Below are 18,641 nucleotides of genomic sequence, written 5' to 3'. Positions count from 1 at the left end.
GAACAACTGTTACGAAAGTTTGGGACTATTACACTTTCTAAATACAGAAATAAAACATGTAGGTAGCCTGCAAGTAAAAACCCGGGGCAATAATGCTTGATGTTGTTTGGTACAAATGGTCAAACCATAGAAACAAAAAGTGAGTTCAACAACAAGGCGTCAATAGGGTTTGAATGGAAGAAAATGGATGGATGGTTAGTTGTATCGGATATTCTTCGACGATTTGCTTCATTAGCTTAAGAAAATATCAACGTCGGGCTTGAATATTCGGGTATGATTGTGAATTTATAAGCTAACACGTAATTTGCTCGTTCATGTGCGATTTGCTGTTGTTTCCTGCTAAGTTAGAGTGGCTAGTTTGCACCCTAATGAAGGCACTAACCTGCTGACGTGTATATTATATATACAATGTTAATGTGCATGTTTTGAATTGCTTAACTTTTGCATATTAGCTTGCAAACTGTCAAAACTAATATTAATATTGATACAGAATATTGAAATACATTACGTTTTGTCTTTCAGGAATTATATGTATAGATCTGACAATTGTTGTTATCATCATGGATGGTCGTGGTCAGCCAAATGGTGAGTTTGTGATGTGGCACAATAGTCACAACAATTTTGAGATGTATGCCGTTTTTTACATGCTGTTGTATAAGGTTGGTACATAGCCCCACAGGACACACTGGAGTCAGAAAAGGAGAGACACAATTAACAACAGAGGTGTTACTGTCAAGGGACCACTCTGCAGGTGCAAGACCTTACCCACATTAATGTCTTACGCTGTAGATGAAGATGTTTGACAAACCCCAGGGTGGTATTCCAGTTAGGACAGTAATTCTCACATTTTGTTTTACCAGGTACCACCTAAGAAAATACTTAATTCTCAAAGTACCACCATAAAGACCAACATTAAAATACGATAGTGTAGTAGGCCCAAGTATTCATTAAAAACAAGGCAGAGGTTTTATTTACCAAGTATATGTAATAATTTTTGCCACAACAACAGTAACACTCTGTTTGAATATAAGAAAATAAAGCACTGTACTTTAACAAAGAGATTATTTGGCGTACCACTAGATAGAGCTCGTGCACCTTTATCACCAGTCGTGTATAAACAGAGTATGGACAATTAAACAACAGGAACCATGAGGGGCTGTGCCTGGATATATGCAATTGAGTCGTCCTGATGTTGGTTTTCCTGACGAAATAAACCAAAATAATATGTCTAAATATAGTTCCCAGCATACTCCAGCTCAAAAACTTATAATAAAACATGTTTTTTTTTCTTCAAAATCTAATTTTGCGGACGTATTTGATGCACTCCATTGTATACATTTATGCAGTGTTGAGTGACCAGCAGCTCTTAAACACAATCCCAACTGCGAAATGTCAACAGTAAATTAGGTCTGAGCGATATATCGATATACACAATATATCACGGGTTTGTCTCTGTGCAATATAGAAAATGACTATATCGTGATATTCGAGTATACATTCTCATGCAGTTGCTTTTTGCTGCGGGCATTACACTGCATTACACGTCTCTCTCTTTCCTGTGTCTCCTTCTCACAGACATGCGCACTTTCTTACATACGTCAAATACGTATACGCCCTTACAGAGCAGAGAGGTAGCAGCATGGGAAATAATAGCTGTGATATTAGCAGAGCCGTGCGAGTGGTAATACGAGAGAAAGAAGGTGCGAATGAAGGAAGAATTAATTCCCAAGAAAAACAGCAGGGGGTCCATCGTCTGGTGGTAGTTTGGTTTCAAGTGGGAATATGTCAAACAGACAACCGTAATTTGTCAAGTGTGGTGCTGAAGCGTTGCTATAAAAAGTAGCATTACTGCTAATATGTAGCATAATTTGAAAAGTCACCTGCTAGAGAATGAAGGGTACTTACTTCACATTTCAACATCTCCATTCGGTGCCACACACCCAAACCATCAAAATGCCGAGGCAAACATTTCCAGATCAATCAAAAAATAGTCAACAGAATTTAATAACGTCCGTAGTAACCTGCCTAATAGTGAAGGACGAATACGATTTGATTTCGTATTATGCATAATAACTGATTAATAAATACAGTTTTGGTCAATTGACTTAGTTGTGATTTCCTTCTCTGCATGAAAGTTTAAAATGAGCATATATTAATGGAGTATGAAGAAGATGTTTTTAATGTAGACACATAAAATCATCATACTGCTGTGATTATATGCATCAAGTGTTAATTCAAGGCCAAGGCAAATTATCGAGATAGATATTGTGTATTGCGATATGGCCTAAAAATATTGAAATATTTAAAAAAGGCCGTATCGCCCATCCCTACAGTAAATACACAACGACCATAAATAAACATATTACCTTCATTTAGCCAAAATCCTAATTAGCTTTGGACCAAAAATTTAGGATAAATGATGACTTTTGTGTGAATCATGTCAACTGTGGTGTCCGCCTCCAATGTATTTGTAATCACTGCACTATACAGTATGCCTGTGCTTTTACCTTTGCAATTTTGAATATTTTTTTATAGGTTTTGCTGTGCCAAGTCATAGCTTCCTGATTTCATAATCACCATATTAACTTGAATACTGAACTAATGCTGCTTTTTACTGATATATTTATTAGTTTAGTTTGGATTATTGGTGACATATGCAGAAAAGGTGCAATTTGAAATAAAGTGTTGTCAATAAAGTGTTACTCAGAGTGCAACATACCACATTTCCCATGTGCATACTTGCCAACCTTGATACCTCCGAATTCGGGAGATGGGGGGTTGGTGGTAGCGGGGGTGTATATTGTAGCGTCCCGGAAAAGCTAGGGCTGCAAGGGGTTCAGGGTATTTTTTCTGTTGTATTTATGTTTTGTTACGGTGCTGATGTTCTCCCGAAATGTGTTTGTCATTCTTGTTTGGTGTGGTTTCACAGTGTGGTGCATATTTTTAACAGTGTTAAAGTTGTTTATATGGCCACCCACAGTGTGACCTGTATGGCTGTTGATCATGTATGGCTTGCAGTCACTTACATGTGTCTGTAGAAGCCGCATACAACATGGGAATAGCCCAGCACGCTGTTTGTCTGTAGAAAAAGCGGACGTGACGACAAGTTGTAGAGGACGATAAAGGCAGTACCATCACGGTTCGCCCCCAGTATTGTTGTCCGGGTGAAAATCGGGAGAAATTCGGGAGTCTGCCGTAAAAATCGGGAGGGTTGTCAATTATGCCGATGTGTATGTATGCTTGCTTACCTCACACAAGAAACTGCTATTGGCAAGGCCGCATTATGTGCGGGCTTCCCTGGGCTGAAATTGAGCGGGCCCCCCGATTTTGACAGCGGAATGCAATGATTGGTGTTCAAAGCTGTCAATCACAAACAGCTCAGCCTCCTCTAGCGATCTCTCTCTCGGCTGCGTTGTTTTTTCCTACTACCATGAGCGATGCAATGAAAGCCCGTGTGAAAGACCAGCATCTTACTATTGAGCTAAAACACAGGCAGTCTCCAGCTTCTATCATGCTCACACAGATGTGCATGCGCCCTTCGCAAAGGGGGATGCATTCGTGAACAAAATTATTTGTTAAATGTGTGATATTTTTTCATTGTTTGCGTTCTGTTGAGTAAAATCATGATTCCTTTTTTTTTTTTTAACTGATTTTGGTGCGGGGCGTTGGTGCATACTTGCCAACCCCCCCGAATTTTCCAGGAGACTCACAAATTTCAGTGCCTGTCCCGAAAATCTCCCGGGACAACCATTCTCCCGAATTTGTCCCGATTTCCGGCTGGGGCAACAAGGCAAACCCCCTCCAGGTCCATGCTGATCTGAGTGACGACAGCCTTTCGTCTTGTCCGCTTTTTCTCCATACAAGCAGCGTGCTGGCCCAATTACGTTATAGCATCTGCAGCTTTTGGAGATTGCCCAACTGCACACAGAAGGAGACGAAGCAGAATAATGAAGAAGAGACAGTCATGACAACGACGAGTAAAAAGAAGAAGTAGGATTGCAAGTCATCAGAGAGGGTGTTGAGCATGGTTAGAAAGATAGTGACAACGAGGATGGACAATTCCACTCTAATCTCACTCCTTTCCTGCAAATTGAATTTCACAGATGCTGCCCATACCTATGCTCCTTCAAAGGCTGTGCTATTGGCTGTAAAGCATCGCACTTTCAAATACAGCAATGAGTAGAGTGTTATATCTGTGTATATGTGTAAATAAATGAACACTGAAATTCAAGTATTTATTTTATTTATATATATATATATATATATATATATATATATATATATATATATAGCTAGAATACACTGAAAGTGAAGTATTTCTTATCCATCCATCCATTTTCTACCGCTTATTCCCTTTCGGGGTCGCGGGGGGCGCTGGCGCCTATCTCAGCTACAATCGGGCGGAAGGCAGGGTACACCCTGGACAAGTCGCCACCTCATCGCAGGTCCAACACAGATAGACAGACAACATTCACACTCACATTCACACACTAGGGCCAATTTAGTGTTGCCAGTCAACCTATCCCCAGGTGCATGTCTTTGGAAGTGGGAGGAAGCCGGAGTACCCGGAGGGAACCCATGCATTCACGGGGAGAACATGCAAACTCCACACAGAAAGATCCCGAGCCTGGATTTGAACCCAGGACTGCAGGAACTTCGTATTGTGAGGCAGACGCACTAACACCTCTCCCACCGTTAAGCCCCAAGTATTTCTTATATATATTATATATATAAATATATTTATATATACAGTATACATATATATATATGTATATATATATATATATATATATACTGTATATATATATACTTGTATATGAAATACTTGAATTTCAGTCAATTCTAGCTGTAAATATACTCCTCCCCCTTAACCCCGGCCCCGCCCACCTCAACACCCTACCAATCTCCCGAATTTGGAGGTCTCAAGGTTGGCAAGTATGCGTTTGTGGGTTGTCCAGGTTTGGTGTGGGGGCACTCAAACGCAGGGCGCCCCCTTAAGTTAACTCGGCCCTGGTCATTGGCTCACCAGCCTTCATGGCAAACCTTCGCTTGCCATATTTTTGTCCTTTGTAGGTTGCGGAGAAACATATACAATTCCTTCCCACCTTTTTTTCGACTGGTACATCCTCATGCCGCACAACAGAGCATTTTTACGCCGCAAACACTTTGAAAACACTCTTCAAGTAAAATAAATTAATGTCGCTTCAATGTGGCCTCAAACTGGTACGCAACACAGAGCACGTTAGTGCCTTTGGACCAGTAATTGAGGAGATCGTTTGAAACCGGGTTGTCTATACCTGTACACTACTCTGACTACCTCAGTTTGAGAATCATTGAGTTAGGAGGTTCAACAAATGAAAGCAGAAGTCTGATTTACAAACCCCGTTTCCATATGAGTTGGGAAATTGTGTTAGATGTAAATATAAACGGAAAACAATGATTTGCAAATCCTTTTCAACCCATATTCAATTGAATGCACTACAAGGACAAGATATTTGATGTTCAAACTCAATAAACTTTTTTTTTTTTTGCAAATAATAATTAACTTAGAATTTCATGGCTGCAACATGTGCCAAAGTAGTTGGGAAAGGGCATGATCCCCACTGTGTTACATCACCTTTTCTTTTAACAACACTCAATAAACGTTTGGGAACTGAGGAAACTTGGAAAGCTTTGAAAGTGGAATTCTTTCCTATTCTTGTTTTATGTAGAACTTCAGTCGTTCAACAGTCCGGGGTCTCCGCTGTCGTATTTTACACTTCATAATGCGCCACACATTTTCGATGGGAGACAGGTCTGGATTGCAGGCGGGCCAGGAAATTACCCGCACTCTTTTTTTTACGAAGCCACGCTGTTGTAACACGTGCTGAATGTGGCTTGGCATTGTCTTGCTGAAATACGCAGGGGCGTCCATGAAAAACATGGTGCTTGGATGGCAGCATATGTTGTTCCAATACCTGTATGTACCTTTCAGCATTAATGGTGCCTTCACAGATGTGTAAGTTACCCATGCCTTGGGCACTAATGCACCCCCATACCATCACAGATGCTGGCTTTTGAACTTTGCGTCGATAACAGTTTGGATGGTATGCTTCCCCTTTGGTCCGGATGACATATTTCCAAAAACTATTTGAAATGTGGACTCGTCAGACCACAGAACACGTTTCCACTTGCATCAGTCCATCTTAGATGATCTCGGGCCCAGGCGTTTCTGAATGTTTTTGATAAATGGCTTTCGTTTTGCATAATATAGCTATAACTTGCACTTACAGATGTAGCGACAAACTTTATTTAATGACAGTGGTTTTCTGAAGTGTTCCTGAGTCCATGTGGTGATATCCTTTAGAGATTGATGTCGGTTTTTGATACAGTGCCGTCTGAGGGATCGAAGGTCACGGTCATTCAATGTTGGTTTCTGGCCATGCTGCTTACGTGGAGTGATTTCTTCAGATTCTCTGAACCTTTTGATGATATTATGGCCCGTAGATGTTGAAATCCTTAAATTTCTTGCAATTGCACTTTGAGAAACGTTGTTCTTAAACTGTTTGGCTATTTGCTCACGCAGTTGTGGACAAAGGGGTATACCTCGCCCCATCCTTTCTTGTGAAAGACTGCGGATTTTTTGTGAAGCTGTTTTTATACCAAATCATGGCACCCACCTGTTCCCAATTAGCCTGCACACCTGTGAGATGTTCCAAGTAAGTGTTTGATGAGCATTCCTCAAATGTATCAGTATTTATTGCCACCTTTTCCTTTGTCTTTGTATCATATTCAACTGAATATGGATTGAAAATGATCTGCAAATCATTGTATTCCTTTTATATTTACATCTAACACAATTTCCCAACTCATATGGAAACGGTGTTTGTAATTTACGCTAAGATGTGAAACTCAAAAGTGTCGGGGTCCAGTACAGCTGATCTGATAGTTTAACAAAGCCTGAGTATGTCGACTTTTGAGGTAAGACCAGGGCCGACCCCAAAATAATCAAACTGTGACATTAAAAACAATGTACGTGTTGAAACCTTATTATGGCGTAACATAACACCTTTAATTCTAAATTCAGATTATACCTTAATTGAAACATCAAGACAGGTGTAGTGTATTCTCTTTACTCTTATGCTTAAACAGTGAACAATTTAACTGTGAAACTAAACGTTTTAAAAAACTGACAATTTCCTTTATAGATATTCAGGAAGAACTGGACTCGGTGGAGGCGGAGCTTGAGTTGGTAGAGTTACAGATCGCGGAGCTCCTTGAGAGGAAAACTGAGTTAACTTCTCGTAAGAATGTGCTGCTGTCTAAACTGGAGGATGCCTGTGAATCTGCATCTGCACCATCTTCATCAAGCAAGTCTTCCAAAGCTGCTTCCGTCATGAGCTACGAGGAAATGCAGCAATATGAATGCACAGGTACCTTAGCAGTGACCATCATTTAAACAATCTGTAATGGATTTTGGCATTTGAAATGTAGGTTATGTAGTGATAACAGTGGTAATAATCTTAATTTTCTGATACTTGCTGGAAGATTTGTTGCACAGTTTGAATACGGTGTTTTTTTTAGTGTCTATCTTAATCAATGTGCATGCATACAGGTATGATTATAACGGGAAAAAAAGAAAAGAAGGTATTAGATTGGTGTCGGCACATATGCAACATTGCGTTATCTAACTTGATAAAGTAATATTATACATAATACAATAGAGAATGCACACGCCAAGCGATCACTCTGCGATAGTCGCATAATACCAATTCTCTACTAATACTGTATATCGATACAAATGTGCACATGCTAATCGGAGTTGCTCCTCCACAGTTACATTTTACAAATCTTCCTTATAAGAAACAATAGATAGACTCCTAAAAAATCCAGGGTCAAAACGAACTGGAACTGGAGGAAGTAACGAGGAACAGGGAGGTCTGGGATTTGATCATAAGATTGCTTTTGCTGCGACTCAAAAGCTAAAAAAAATAATTTATTGGTTAATAATGAATATATGATACTAGAATTTACTCTTTAATAGGGTTTAAGTGTAAAAATTCCAAGTGTATGCCTAACGTTTCCCATGTCCATCACCTTGATAGATTTTGCCTGGTCCCAGGATTTGACGCAGCAATTAACGGAATCCTTCAACCTGTCCAAGTTCAGACCAGTACAGTTGAAGGCCATCAATCTGACTATGGCAGGAAAAGATCTATTTATTGTGATGCCCACGGGCAGAGGAAAAAGCCTCTGCTATCAGCTTCCAGCTATCTGTTCTGACGGTACGGTGAGACCAGAGCACACATCCTACGATTTAGGAAATGTGTACAAAGTATGTCCTTTCAATACACACAGGTAAAGCGTGTATCTATTTGGTGCGTGTGTGTGTGTGTGTGTGTGTCCGCACAGGTTTTACACTGGTTGTAACCCCATTGGTGTCGCTAATGGAGGATCAGACCATGTACCTGAAGTCCATTGGCTTGTCAGCAGTAATGCTGAATGCTTCCAGTACCAAGGTAATACAGTGGAACCCGTTCAGTCAACGCCGCTCAGACTGGCTGACTAATGTCAGCATAAGCAATTAATAGGTTAAAGTGAATACTGCTATGCTTTTATACTTTTTATTTTGAAGCTTACTTTGCACTGAACAGGAAGTCAAATGCTTTGATGTTGTATAAGTAGACATGAGTCATATTGCTGCTGTTTATTTATCCATCCATCCATTTTCTACCGCTTGTCCCTGTTGGGGTTGTGGGCGGTAGGCGGGGTATACCCTGGACAAGTCGCCACCTCACCACAGGGCCAACACAGATAGACAGACAACATTCACACTCACATTCACACACTAGGGCCAATTTAGTGTTGCCAATCAACCTATCCCCAGGTGCATGTCTTTGGAGGTGGGAGGAAGCCGGAGTACCCAGATGGAACCCACGCAGTCATTTATGCTGAGCACCAATAATTGTGTTAACAATATTACAACAAATGTCAACATAATAGAAAGATAGAGATAGTACTTTATTGATTATTTGACCCGTTTGTCTTAGAAACGATCACATTGTAAAGTCGATTTAAGCGGGCACCTTTTTTAGTAATAAAAGAACACACTGGCCCGGAACTTGATGAGTTAGTTGACATTGATTGTTTGTCAACGTAAATGGGAGCGACTTCATATTCTTGTAATGTTTTTTGTGAATTGTAAATCATTAGTTTTTTTCTGGTAATTTAAATAGAAAGTGGTTTGAAGGCACTGTCTGCAGGTAAAAAAATGAGTGCTGCAGCTATGAATCCAGCTCGTGCGACTTTATTACACTTATAATAAGTCACTCAACATTGTCCATCATTATAGTACAAGATTGCATACCAGTGCTTCTCAATTATTTTCTGTCATAAATTGCCAGGGACAACATTTTTTACCAAGACCCCTCTGAATTTATTTACTAATGAGAACTTCATAGTTATTGATGTCTGTACTATGCACTGTGTCAATTACATTTTTTATATAATCACCGTACTAACAGAATGGATCAAATGAGCTGTGATAACATCTGCAACAACTTATGTCAGTGTGTAACATTTAAACTAGTACTGTCAAATGATGTATTTTCAAATCGGATTAATCACTTTTTTTTCTCGGTACAGCTCGGTTGGTAGAGTGTCCCTGCCAGCAACTTGAGGGTTCCGGGTTCGATCCCTGCTTCTGCTAACCTAGTCACTGCCATTGTGTCCTTGGGCAGGACACTTTACCCACCTGCTCCCAGTGCCACCCACACTGGTTTAAAAATGGAACCTAGATATTGGGTTTGACAATGTAAAGCGCTTTGAATCACTTGAGAAAAGCGCTACATGAATATAATTCACTTCACTTACTTCCCAATTTAGATTAACCATGATTATACACAGATTATTACTTGCTTGCATAATTTAATTCGCTTTAAAAAAAGGGCCCAATATTTGGACACAATTGCAATTTTATTGTCATCATGTAATACAGGAACATTTTTAAATGTTTTGAATGAATGAATCATATACGTTTTATAAGAATTTACGATGCCTTTTATGTAAATAAAATATATATTGAATTATAAAATATATATTGCATATTAATGCAATATTTTTTTGTGAATAATCACCTGAGTTATAACAATTTACGATGCCTTTTATGTAACCATCCGCGGTTAAGGTAAATGAGCATCCATCCATCCATTTTCTATGAACAGTCAAAATTAACTGAATAATCTGCATACAAACATACTTGATTAACGCAATATTTTTTGGTGAATAATCAAATGAGTTAACTCAATGTTTTTGACAGCCCTAATTTAAACAAGACTGTTAAGGCTGTCTGCGCTGAGGTGGCGAATTATCCAGGGTGTACCCCGCTTTCCGCCTGAATGTAGCTGAGATAGGCTCCAGCACCCCCAGTGACACCAAAGGGACAAGCGATAGAAAATGGATGGATGGATGGATGGATGGATGTTCAGGCTGTGTGATTTTCAATACATGGAAAAAAAGTGCAAATGATTCGCTTGGGTTATACATTTTTAGAAGGCTAACACAGTAACATTAAAAATTATTCTAAAACTGAAATATTGTTCACTTTTCAGCTTTATCAACATATTCCTTTTCAAAAAGGGCTATGATTTTTTGTTTTGTTTGTTCAGTGCAACATCTGCAACAACATAATTTATTGTATCTTTTAAGAAGGGAGGAAAGTGCATATTTGCATTTACTTTCCCTGAACATATTGTCTATCCAGAAGACAATTAAAAAAGACTTGAACATTTCAAATTGTCAACTCTATTAATTTTATCTTTTTTTATGAAACACAACTAACCTTCACTAATTCCTCTATTTTTTTTTTGCAGCGGTTTATGCAATATATACATTAGACCTGTGTAAGATGTCTGGTGTCTTATTGAAACCAGTGGGGTTTAAGGTCTTCAGATGCTTTCTAAATTTGTCTGATTTAGTGCTGTATTCTCTCATAGTTTTTAGGTATAAAACACACACCGGCCTTTTCCCATATCCTACCATATTTACTGTGAATCCAATGGCCAATTCACTTCATCACTTGTTTTACTGCACTGATGACAATTTTTTATTTCTTTTCATTCCATCTCTCTGCATCCGGAGGCCCTCTACACTTGTGTGCTGCCACCTGGCTGCAGGCTTGTGTATCATGAAAATATAAATACAAGAGTGTAGACACAATTTATTAAAACCTAACCGGAACCCCCGCATGGTGTCCTGACCCACTATTTGGGAAACACTGCATGTGCTGAGGGCTTCACGGTGGCAGAGGGCTTAGTGCGTCTGCCTCACAATACGAAGGTCCTGGAGTCCTGGGTTCAATCCCAGGCTCGGGATCTTTCTGTGTGGAGTTTGCATGTTCTCCCCGTGAATGCGTGGGTTCCCTCTGGGTACTCCGGCTTCCTCCCACTTTCAAAGACATGCACCTGGGGATAGGTTGGCAACACTAAATTGGCCCTAGTGTGTGAATGTGAGTGTGAATGTTGTCTGTCTATCTGTGTTGGCCCTCTGATGAGGTGGCGACTTGTCCAGGGTGTATCCCGCCTTCCACCCGATTGTAGCTGAGATAGGCGCCAGCGCCCCCCACGACTCCAAAAGGGAATAAGCGGTAGGAAATGGATGGATGCATGTGCTGAATGCCTGTAAATGTTTTCGAATGTGTATAACATAATTTAAAATATTTGTTTAGGTTTTTAGGTCTTTTAATGGGTTGTGTTAATTTTTCGCATCTTGTGTTACCCCCATGAATAGAGGGTTCTACAGTTCTGTATACAGTTAATTCAAACTCTGAATCTGAATTGAGCACTTCCATGAAATCACAAGAAATGTGTTGTAAAGATGTCTAGAAGAGGGTATCTACACTCACCATAAAATCCACAGCTGCATTTTCTTCTCTATTTACAGGAGCACTCTAAGGCAGTGATGGCTGGTATGATTGATAAGAAGGCCCCATTTAAGATGCTTTATGTGACTCCAGAAAAGATTGCCAAGAGCAAAATGTTTATGTCTCGTCTGGAGAAAGCCAACGATGCAGGCCTGCTGAGTCGCATCGCTGTGGACGAGGTGCACTGCTGCAGCCAGTGGGGACATGACTTCAGACCAGGTGGGGGTTTCTAGGTTTTATTAAGAGAAACCAGATATGTATTTTTTTGCACATTTAAACTATACTATGAAAAGTGTGTGTGTGTGACTTCGGCAGATTACAAACGTCTCGGCATCCTTAAGAGGCAGTTCCCCAAAGTACCACTGATTGGGCTCACAGCCACAGCAACCAGCAGCATCCTCAAGGACTGTGGCGAGATTCTGTGTGTTCAAAACCCAGTCACACTCAAAGTGTCCTTCCACCGAAGCAATCTCTATTATGAGGTAAAGTAGTTGCGACAGCCAGACTGTTTCAGTTTCACAAACCAGCTGTTGCTATTCAGCCTATGAACTATAAAATGATTTATTCATGACAACGTTGTTTGTTGATTGAAATTTAAAAAGGTGATTTATGGTTTAATTCATTTTGAAAATGCTTAATGCTGTTGCATGAATTCCCTTTCACAAATGAACATGTCCAAAGAGGAGTAAGTAGTAGCTAAGCCTTTAACGTTACCATATATCATGCAAAATGAGCGATTTTCCTATCTTTTCATTGTATCTTGCTGCCACTTTAAAAAGTTAGATTATTAAGATCATGCTGAAATAAGAAAAAAAGGTCAAAGCTATGTCAACAAACTCGTTATTTCACAAGAATAAAGTTTTAATAATTTTTTTTTCATTCCAAAATCACATAATGAACCTGATAGCAAAAGTGTTTCTAAATAGTTAAGTAATGTCAATATTTATGTGTTAAAAATATTGACTAATAAAAAAAGTAACACAAACCAAAGAGTTAAACATAGTTTTTTCTCACATATGTTTGTATAATTGCAAAAAACTTCTGATACTATTTCATCTTACTCTAAGTGGCGTAATAGTACACCCTTGTACCTTTCATGGCAGAAGGCATGGGTTTGAAACAAAGCCAAAACCTTCAATGCTGTTGACTCGCTGTAGCGACACCCTGACAGGGAAAACCTGAAAGTGTAAAAAACAACTACCAATGTTTATTTCATACTTTTTTACTGTAGTATTACAACTTTATGCTTGTGAAATTGATAATTGTTTCTCATAATGTTATTGATATTACTTCATTCAAATTATTATTATTTTTTTTGTCTTATAATAGTCTGATTTTTTTAATCATTATTTTTTATGTACTATATTCTCACAGTGCTTGTTTTTGCTGCTGTTTTTTTTCAGTTGTGCTCTTAGTTCTTTGCATCTTTGCAACACCAAACTCAGAATAACATTAGCCACATTGTCTGTTTCAGGATGAAAAAGTAAACATTTTAGATGATAATTATGTAATCATAGTTATCATTGTACTTTATTTTAAACATGTATTGTCAGTCAGGAACACAATGTGATCCCACATTGCAACAGTGCAACACACCCGACAAGGAGAAGGAAAAAGCATAGCTTATTTAATCACACCACCGATTTTTCAGAGTATAAGTCGCTCCGGAGTAAAAGTCGCACCTGCCAAAATTGCATAATAAAGAAGGAAAAAAACATACATAAGTCGCACTGGAGTATAAGTCGCATTTTTGGGGGAAATTTATTTGATAAAACCCAACACCAAGAATAGACATTTGAAAGGCAACTTAAAATAAATAAAGAATAGTGAACGACATCCTGAATAAGTGTACGTCATATGACGCATAAATAACCAACTGAGAACGTGCCTGGTATGTTAACTTAACATATTATGGTAAGAGTCATTCAAATAACTATAACATATAGAACAGTGGTTCTTAACCTGGGTTCGATCGAACCCTAGGGGTTCGATGAGTCAGCCTCAGGGGTTCGATGGAGCCTCCGCTGCGGAGGTCAAGACACACCCGACTCATGGGTAAATAAAAACTTCTCCCTATCGGCTTTATGGATACGGCAACAGCAGAAGTCAGACTGATTTCCATGTGTGTAATTTGTTGTGAGTTCATGCACTGTGTTGGTTTAGTTCTTCGAACAAGGTGATGTTGATAGACATGATATTATTTGATATTTTATGGTAATGTGTTAATAGTTTCACACATAAATCACTCCTGAGTATAAAATCACAACCCTGGCCAAACTATGAAAAAAACTGCGACTTATAGTCCGAAAAATACGGTAGTTCTCCATATCTTGGTATTTACTGATAATTACATAACTTCTTGAATTAAAACAGTTTACACTTACCATAACTTCCGTTCACATATTGTTGCTTTGTATAAAAACAAAGGAAAGAAGCAATGAATTAAATATATTTGAAATTTGAATAAATAAGTACACAACAATAAAGAATGCAAGACTACTGAATATGATAAATAAAAAAAATAATAAATCATGACTTATTACTGGAGAATATACGACCAGTAGCCTTTCATAATTAATTAATAAATACAAAACTATATTCCAAAAAAACTTTTTATAATGATTATCTGCAGTAATTAATACTTTCATTCTCCTCATACTACCTCCTCCTTGTTCCTTGTTAAAAATAGATTTGTTTACTGTTAAATTGGTTTATGTTTACATGAATTTTGAGTTCTCTCATTTATAAGTGCAATTGTTTCACTTTACATTTTGAAAGTTTTGCAGTAATCAAATGTGCATGTTTTAATTACTATGTCAATCCAAGCATCTTTTTGTGTCTTAGGTTCGTGTTAAAATTTCTGACAGCGCATTGATGAATGACATTACCTCACTGATTAAGAACCGATACAAGGACCAGTCAGGTACTATAGTCAACAATACAGGAAGTTATACATTTTAAGGGCATGCACATTTGAATTTTCTTTTCATACCACAGGGATCATATATGTGCTGTCTCAGAAGGATGCAGATTCTGTGTCTGCTGAACTCCAGCAAAGGGACATCATAGCCTATCCCTACCATGCAAATATGAATCCTGACGATAAGTCTCGTATTCATCGCAAATGGACCTCAGGAAAAATCCAGGTATTTGGAATTTGAGTCCTAACATTTTTTTTAATTGCACCTGACAAGTAAGGATGGGAACAGTTCATGTTTGAACCAATTTGGTACCTGGGAATCGATACCGGTATTCAACGATACTAATTTTCAGTACTTTTGTGTGTTAATACATATTTTTTTGTTTTTGATGATAAAATATATATTTTTAAATTTCCTTTAAACATGAGCTGTCCAGTTCTTATATCTTGTTTTATTATAACATTTCGGAAATCTCATTTTTAAATACTGTATGATAAGAATTAATTAATTAATTATAGGCAGTAGTGTACAGTTTATGGTGTGTTGGTGAGTTAGTTCAGCTTTTGCTGAATCTAGTCTTTTGTTGCACCCTAAAAAGTGTTAGTACTGTAAGTAATGTACTTATTATCGGGCCTCGAATTTTAACTTTTAAGGTTAAGGCAAGTGTTGCCCTAAAGGAGTGCTCATATTTTAGGGCACCAAGGCAAGTTAGAAGGGCACCAAGGCAAAAATTATTTTCTTTAAGCATATATATAGAGTATATATATATATATATATATACAGTATATATATATATATATACAGTATATATATATATATATATATATATATATATATATATATACAGTATATATATATATATATATATATATATATATATATATATATATATATATATGTGTGTGTTATTATTATTATTATTTTTTTGTTTTTTTTTTGAGAAATCACTAAGCAAAAATAAGTTAACACTGTATGTCAAAACTGCTGATAAATTCTAACATGAGTGTTGGTGCCTCTAGGTGGTGGTTGCCACGGTGGCATTTGGTATGGGCATCGACAAGGCCGATGTCAGGTTTGTCATCCATCACACCATCAGCAAGTCAATTGAAAACTACTATCAGGAGAGTGGACGTGCAGGTGCTGTAAAGACACCAAGATAACTAATAAATCAAGTTACTATGTTGAAAAAATAAAATCTGTTGGTCCCCAGGTCGAGATGATCTTCCAGCAGACTGCATTGCCTACTTTGGTTTTGCTGATATCTTTCGCATCAGCACCATGGTGGTGATGGAAAATGTTGGTCACAAAAAGCTGATGGAGATGGTGTCCTATTGCCAGAGTGTGGACAGGTAGCACCTTCTCGGTTCTGAACACCGTAATCTTATAAAGCCTCACGGGATCTTTTCTTGCTGTTGCCAGGTGTCGCAGTTCTGTCATGGCTGTCCATTTTGATGAAGTGTGGGATGACATAGGATGCAACAACATGTGTGATGTGTGCCGCAATGCAGAAGGTATGTGTGTAACGATGGCGGCAGGGCACTTTTTGGGGGATTTTTTGCTCATCATTCCCAATTCTTATGTGAGACAAGAACACATTTAATTCCCTTGTCTGTGCATTCTAAATAGAATCTTAAAAAGTCTTGAATTTAAGGCCTCAAAATGTCAAAAAAAAATTCTCAAATCTCATAAAAGGTCTTAAATACGAGTTTGAAATGTCTTAAAAATGAATCAACAACACTTTTATTTAAAGCATGCATGAACTTCAGGTTTGGTTTGAAATGTTTTGATTTCTGACAACGCTATAACGTAACTACAAAATGGAACTAAAGTAGGCTACCTGTGCTGCCCTGTCAGAATTTATCACGCACAACCAGTTAGTGTACTGTGAGCACGCAGTGGTGTGTTGATACAGCTTGGAATAGCAGTGGGGAAAATTTTACGAAAGACCATAGCTCAAGTGCAAGTTCAACGTTTTGTGGCTCCAAAATGATCAGTTTAATGCATGCTTGAAGCCGGCGAATGGAAACGTGTAGAGTGTTTTCACAGGTGTCACAATTTGGGTTAGGACTCGGATGTGGCTCCACGGAGGAGGGAAGCGTTTGTAAACATTGCAGTAAAAGTGACTGGAATGATAATGTAGAAATAAAAAATCCGGGAGAAGTCTGTGTCAAAAGATGTTGAAACGCTTGCACAACTACACAAGAATCAACTTAGGGACAAAAGGGACAGAGAGCAACAGCTGGTCGTTGGTTCTCAGGGCACAGGAGTCTGTACTTCTCTGTGTAATTAATGTACAAATGTAATCGGGCAATAATCCCAGAAGACCCTTCTAAATAAAAGTGTACCAATGGCACTGTCACTTAGTGAATAGAAAAGGCCATCCCACCCGAGACTACAAGTCACAGTGGTGTTTCATGGTTCTACAGTTTGTGACAAACCTCAAAGAAGCATGATAAACAGTTAACCATCTGAAGGCAGGAACGAGTAGCGTGCAAATTAAAAAGATCACCATAACCTAGCACAGATAAAAATGTGACAGAGACAAGGCGCTTTTTTACACCAAAAGAAAAACATCTCATATTACGGAAGAAAAAGCCAAATTTAAGTTTTAGTCACTTATGTCTGTTCTCACTGGGATGCCGACTGATGGGATGGTTGTATCTTTCAGCTTTCACCGGTAAATTCTGCATAATCCTCACTGCTCAGATAAAAAATGAGATGCACATCTTGTTGAGGCTTCCTAGCAATTTTGGCTGGTCTTATGTGCGTTCCTTTTGTTGAGAGCTTTAGTCGCTCGAGATAATTATGTAGCGTGTGGAATTTGAAAGTTGATCAACTTCTTGGCTTGGTGCCACAATCTTTTACTGTACAGGTGAGTGGCATAATTTATAATCAAACATTAACTTTTTGAAACACAATCAGTATCAAAAGAAGCTCAAGTGCTTAGCATTATTTCTCGCTCGTATCTGGAGGAGCAGTGTGAGCAAGGCATTGTGTCCTGACGTCATAAAAGTAGTTCCTCAAAAAAAAGCTGGCGCAAATGAGCGTCTTTTATTGTCATCCTCGCCATCTCCGGGTCTAAGTTGAATGTCAAAGTTGACCAACTTCTCGGTTCATGGCCACAACCTTCTACTATCCAGGCGAGAGGCATGATTTATAATTTAGAATTAACTTTTACCAACTCAGGCGATGCAGCAGCTCTTGCTCATTATGTCAATACTGCAACTGCACAAAATAGTTAGCTCTCTGTGATCATACCGCCACTATAAAATATTTTGTCTGAGTTAGCGCTTATAACAACAATATTGTTAATATGCCTGTCACAGTATGTAAATGAAGCATTGTTTTTTGGATGTTTGTTTAGAGGGCATTGTAGGCGATATAGAGGACCCCCCATTAACTGCTTTGTTATCTGCCTCATGCTAGAAGTTTTTCAATTAGTTTTTGTAAAATGCACAGAAAGGAGAATGACATTGTGGATTGTGGAATGAAGGGAAAAATATTCCAAAAATGTGTAGTATTCTTTTAAGAATGTGAACTCCATCTCTTGAGGGACATTCTCCCAAAAGTTTTGATATTGCAAAGGCGTGATAAAATCCTAGCAAAGCCACTTTTCTGTCGTGCCAATATTCATTAATATTTTTCAAAGGATTGTTCTCTTGCTCTTGGCTGCGAATACAATTTTAATTCAAACCTCCGGGTGGCCTTGTAGATCTGGTAAAGATTAAAATGGGATTTAATATAATTAGTCATAGGCTTTCGTGCAACTTGCTTGATTAAACATGTAAATTCTTTTTGAACCTAATGTGTGCCAAAACCAT

General features: G+C 38.4%; 1 protein-coding gene across 8 annotated transcripts in view; it reads left to right on the top strand.

Annotated features, from left to right (window-relative positions):
• Positions 1–96: 96 nt before the first annotated feature.
• Positions 97–18,641, top strand: part of recql (RecQ helicase-like) — a 30,396-nt gene continuing 11,851 nt past the window's right edge. For 2 of the 8 annotated variants that reach the window (XM_061913163.1, XM_061913169.1), the window contains exons 1-13: positions 169–194; positions 523–585; positions 672–751; positions 7,188–7,412; positions 8,085–8,264; positions 8,392–8,498; positions 11,920–12,118; positions 12,215–12,381; positions 14,744–14,822; positions 14,897–15,045; positions 15,840–15,957; positions 16,031–16,169; positions 16,240–16,331. In XM_061913163.1, the coding sequence (XP_061769147.1) occupies positions 184–194; positions 523–585; positions 672–751; positions 7,188–7,412; positions 8,085–8,264; positions 8,392–8,498; positions 11,920–12,118; positions 12,215–12,381; positions 14,744–14,822; positions 14,897–15,045; positions 15,840–15,957; positions 16,031–16,169; positions 16,240–16,331 (1,609 nt within the window). In that variant the 5' untranslated portion in view covers positions 169–183. Of the gene's footprint in view, positions 272–522; positions 586–671; positions 752–7,187; positions 7,413–8,084; positions 8,265–8,391; positions 8,499–11,919; positions 12,119–12,214; positions 12,382–14,743; positions 14,823–14,896; positions 15,046–15,839; positions 15,958–16,030; positions 16,170–16,239; positions 16,332–18,641 lie in introns of all 8 variants that reach the window. The other 6 variants (XM_061913166.1, XM_061913170.1, XM_061913165.1 and 3 more) reach the window with 5 other exon arrangements.

Source organism: Nerophis ophidion, linkage group LG10, assembly GCF_033978795.1.
Source record: "Nerophis ophidion isolate RoL-2023_Sa linkage group LG10, RoL_Noph_v1.0, whole genome shotgun sequence".
NCBI classification, from domain to species: Eukaryota; Metazoa; Chordata; class Actinopteri; order Syngnathiformes; family Syngnathidae; genus Nerophis; species Nerophis ophidion.
This window is presented reverse-complemented; position numbering and strand designations above follow the sequence as displayed.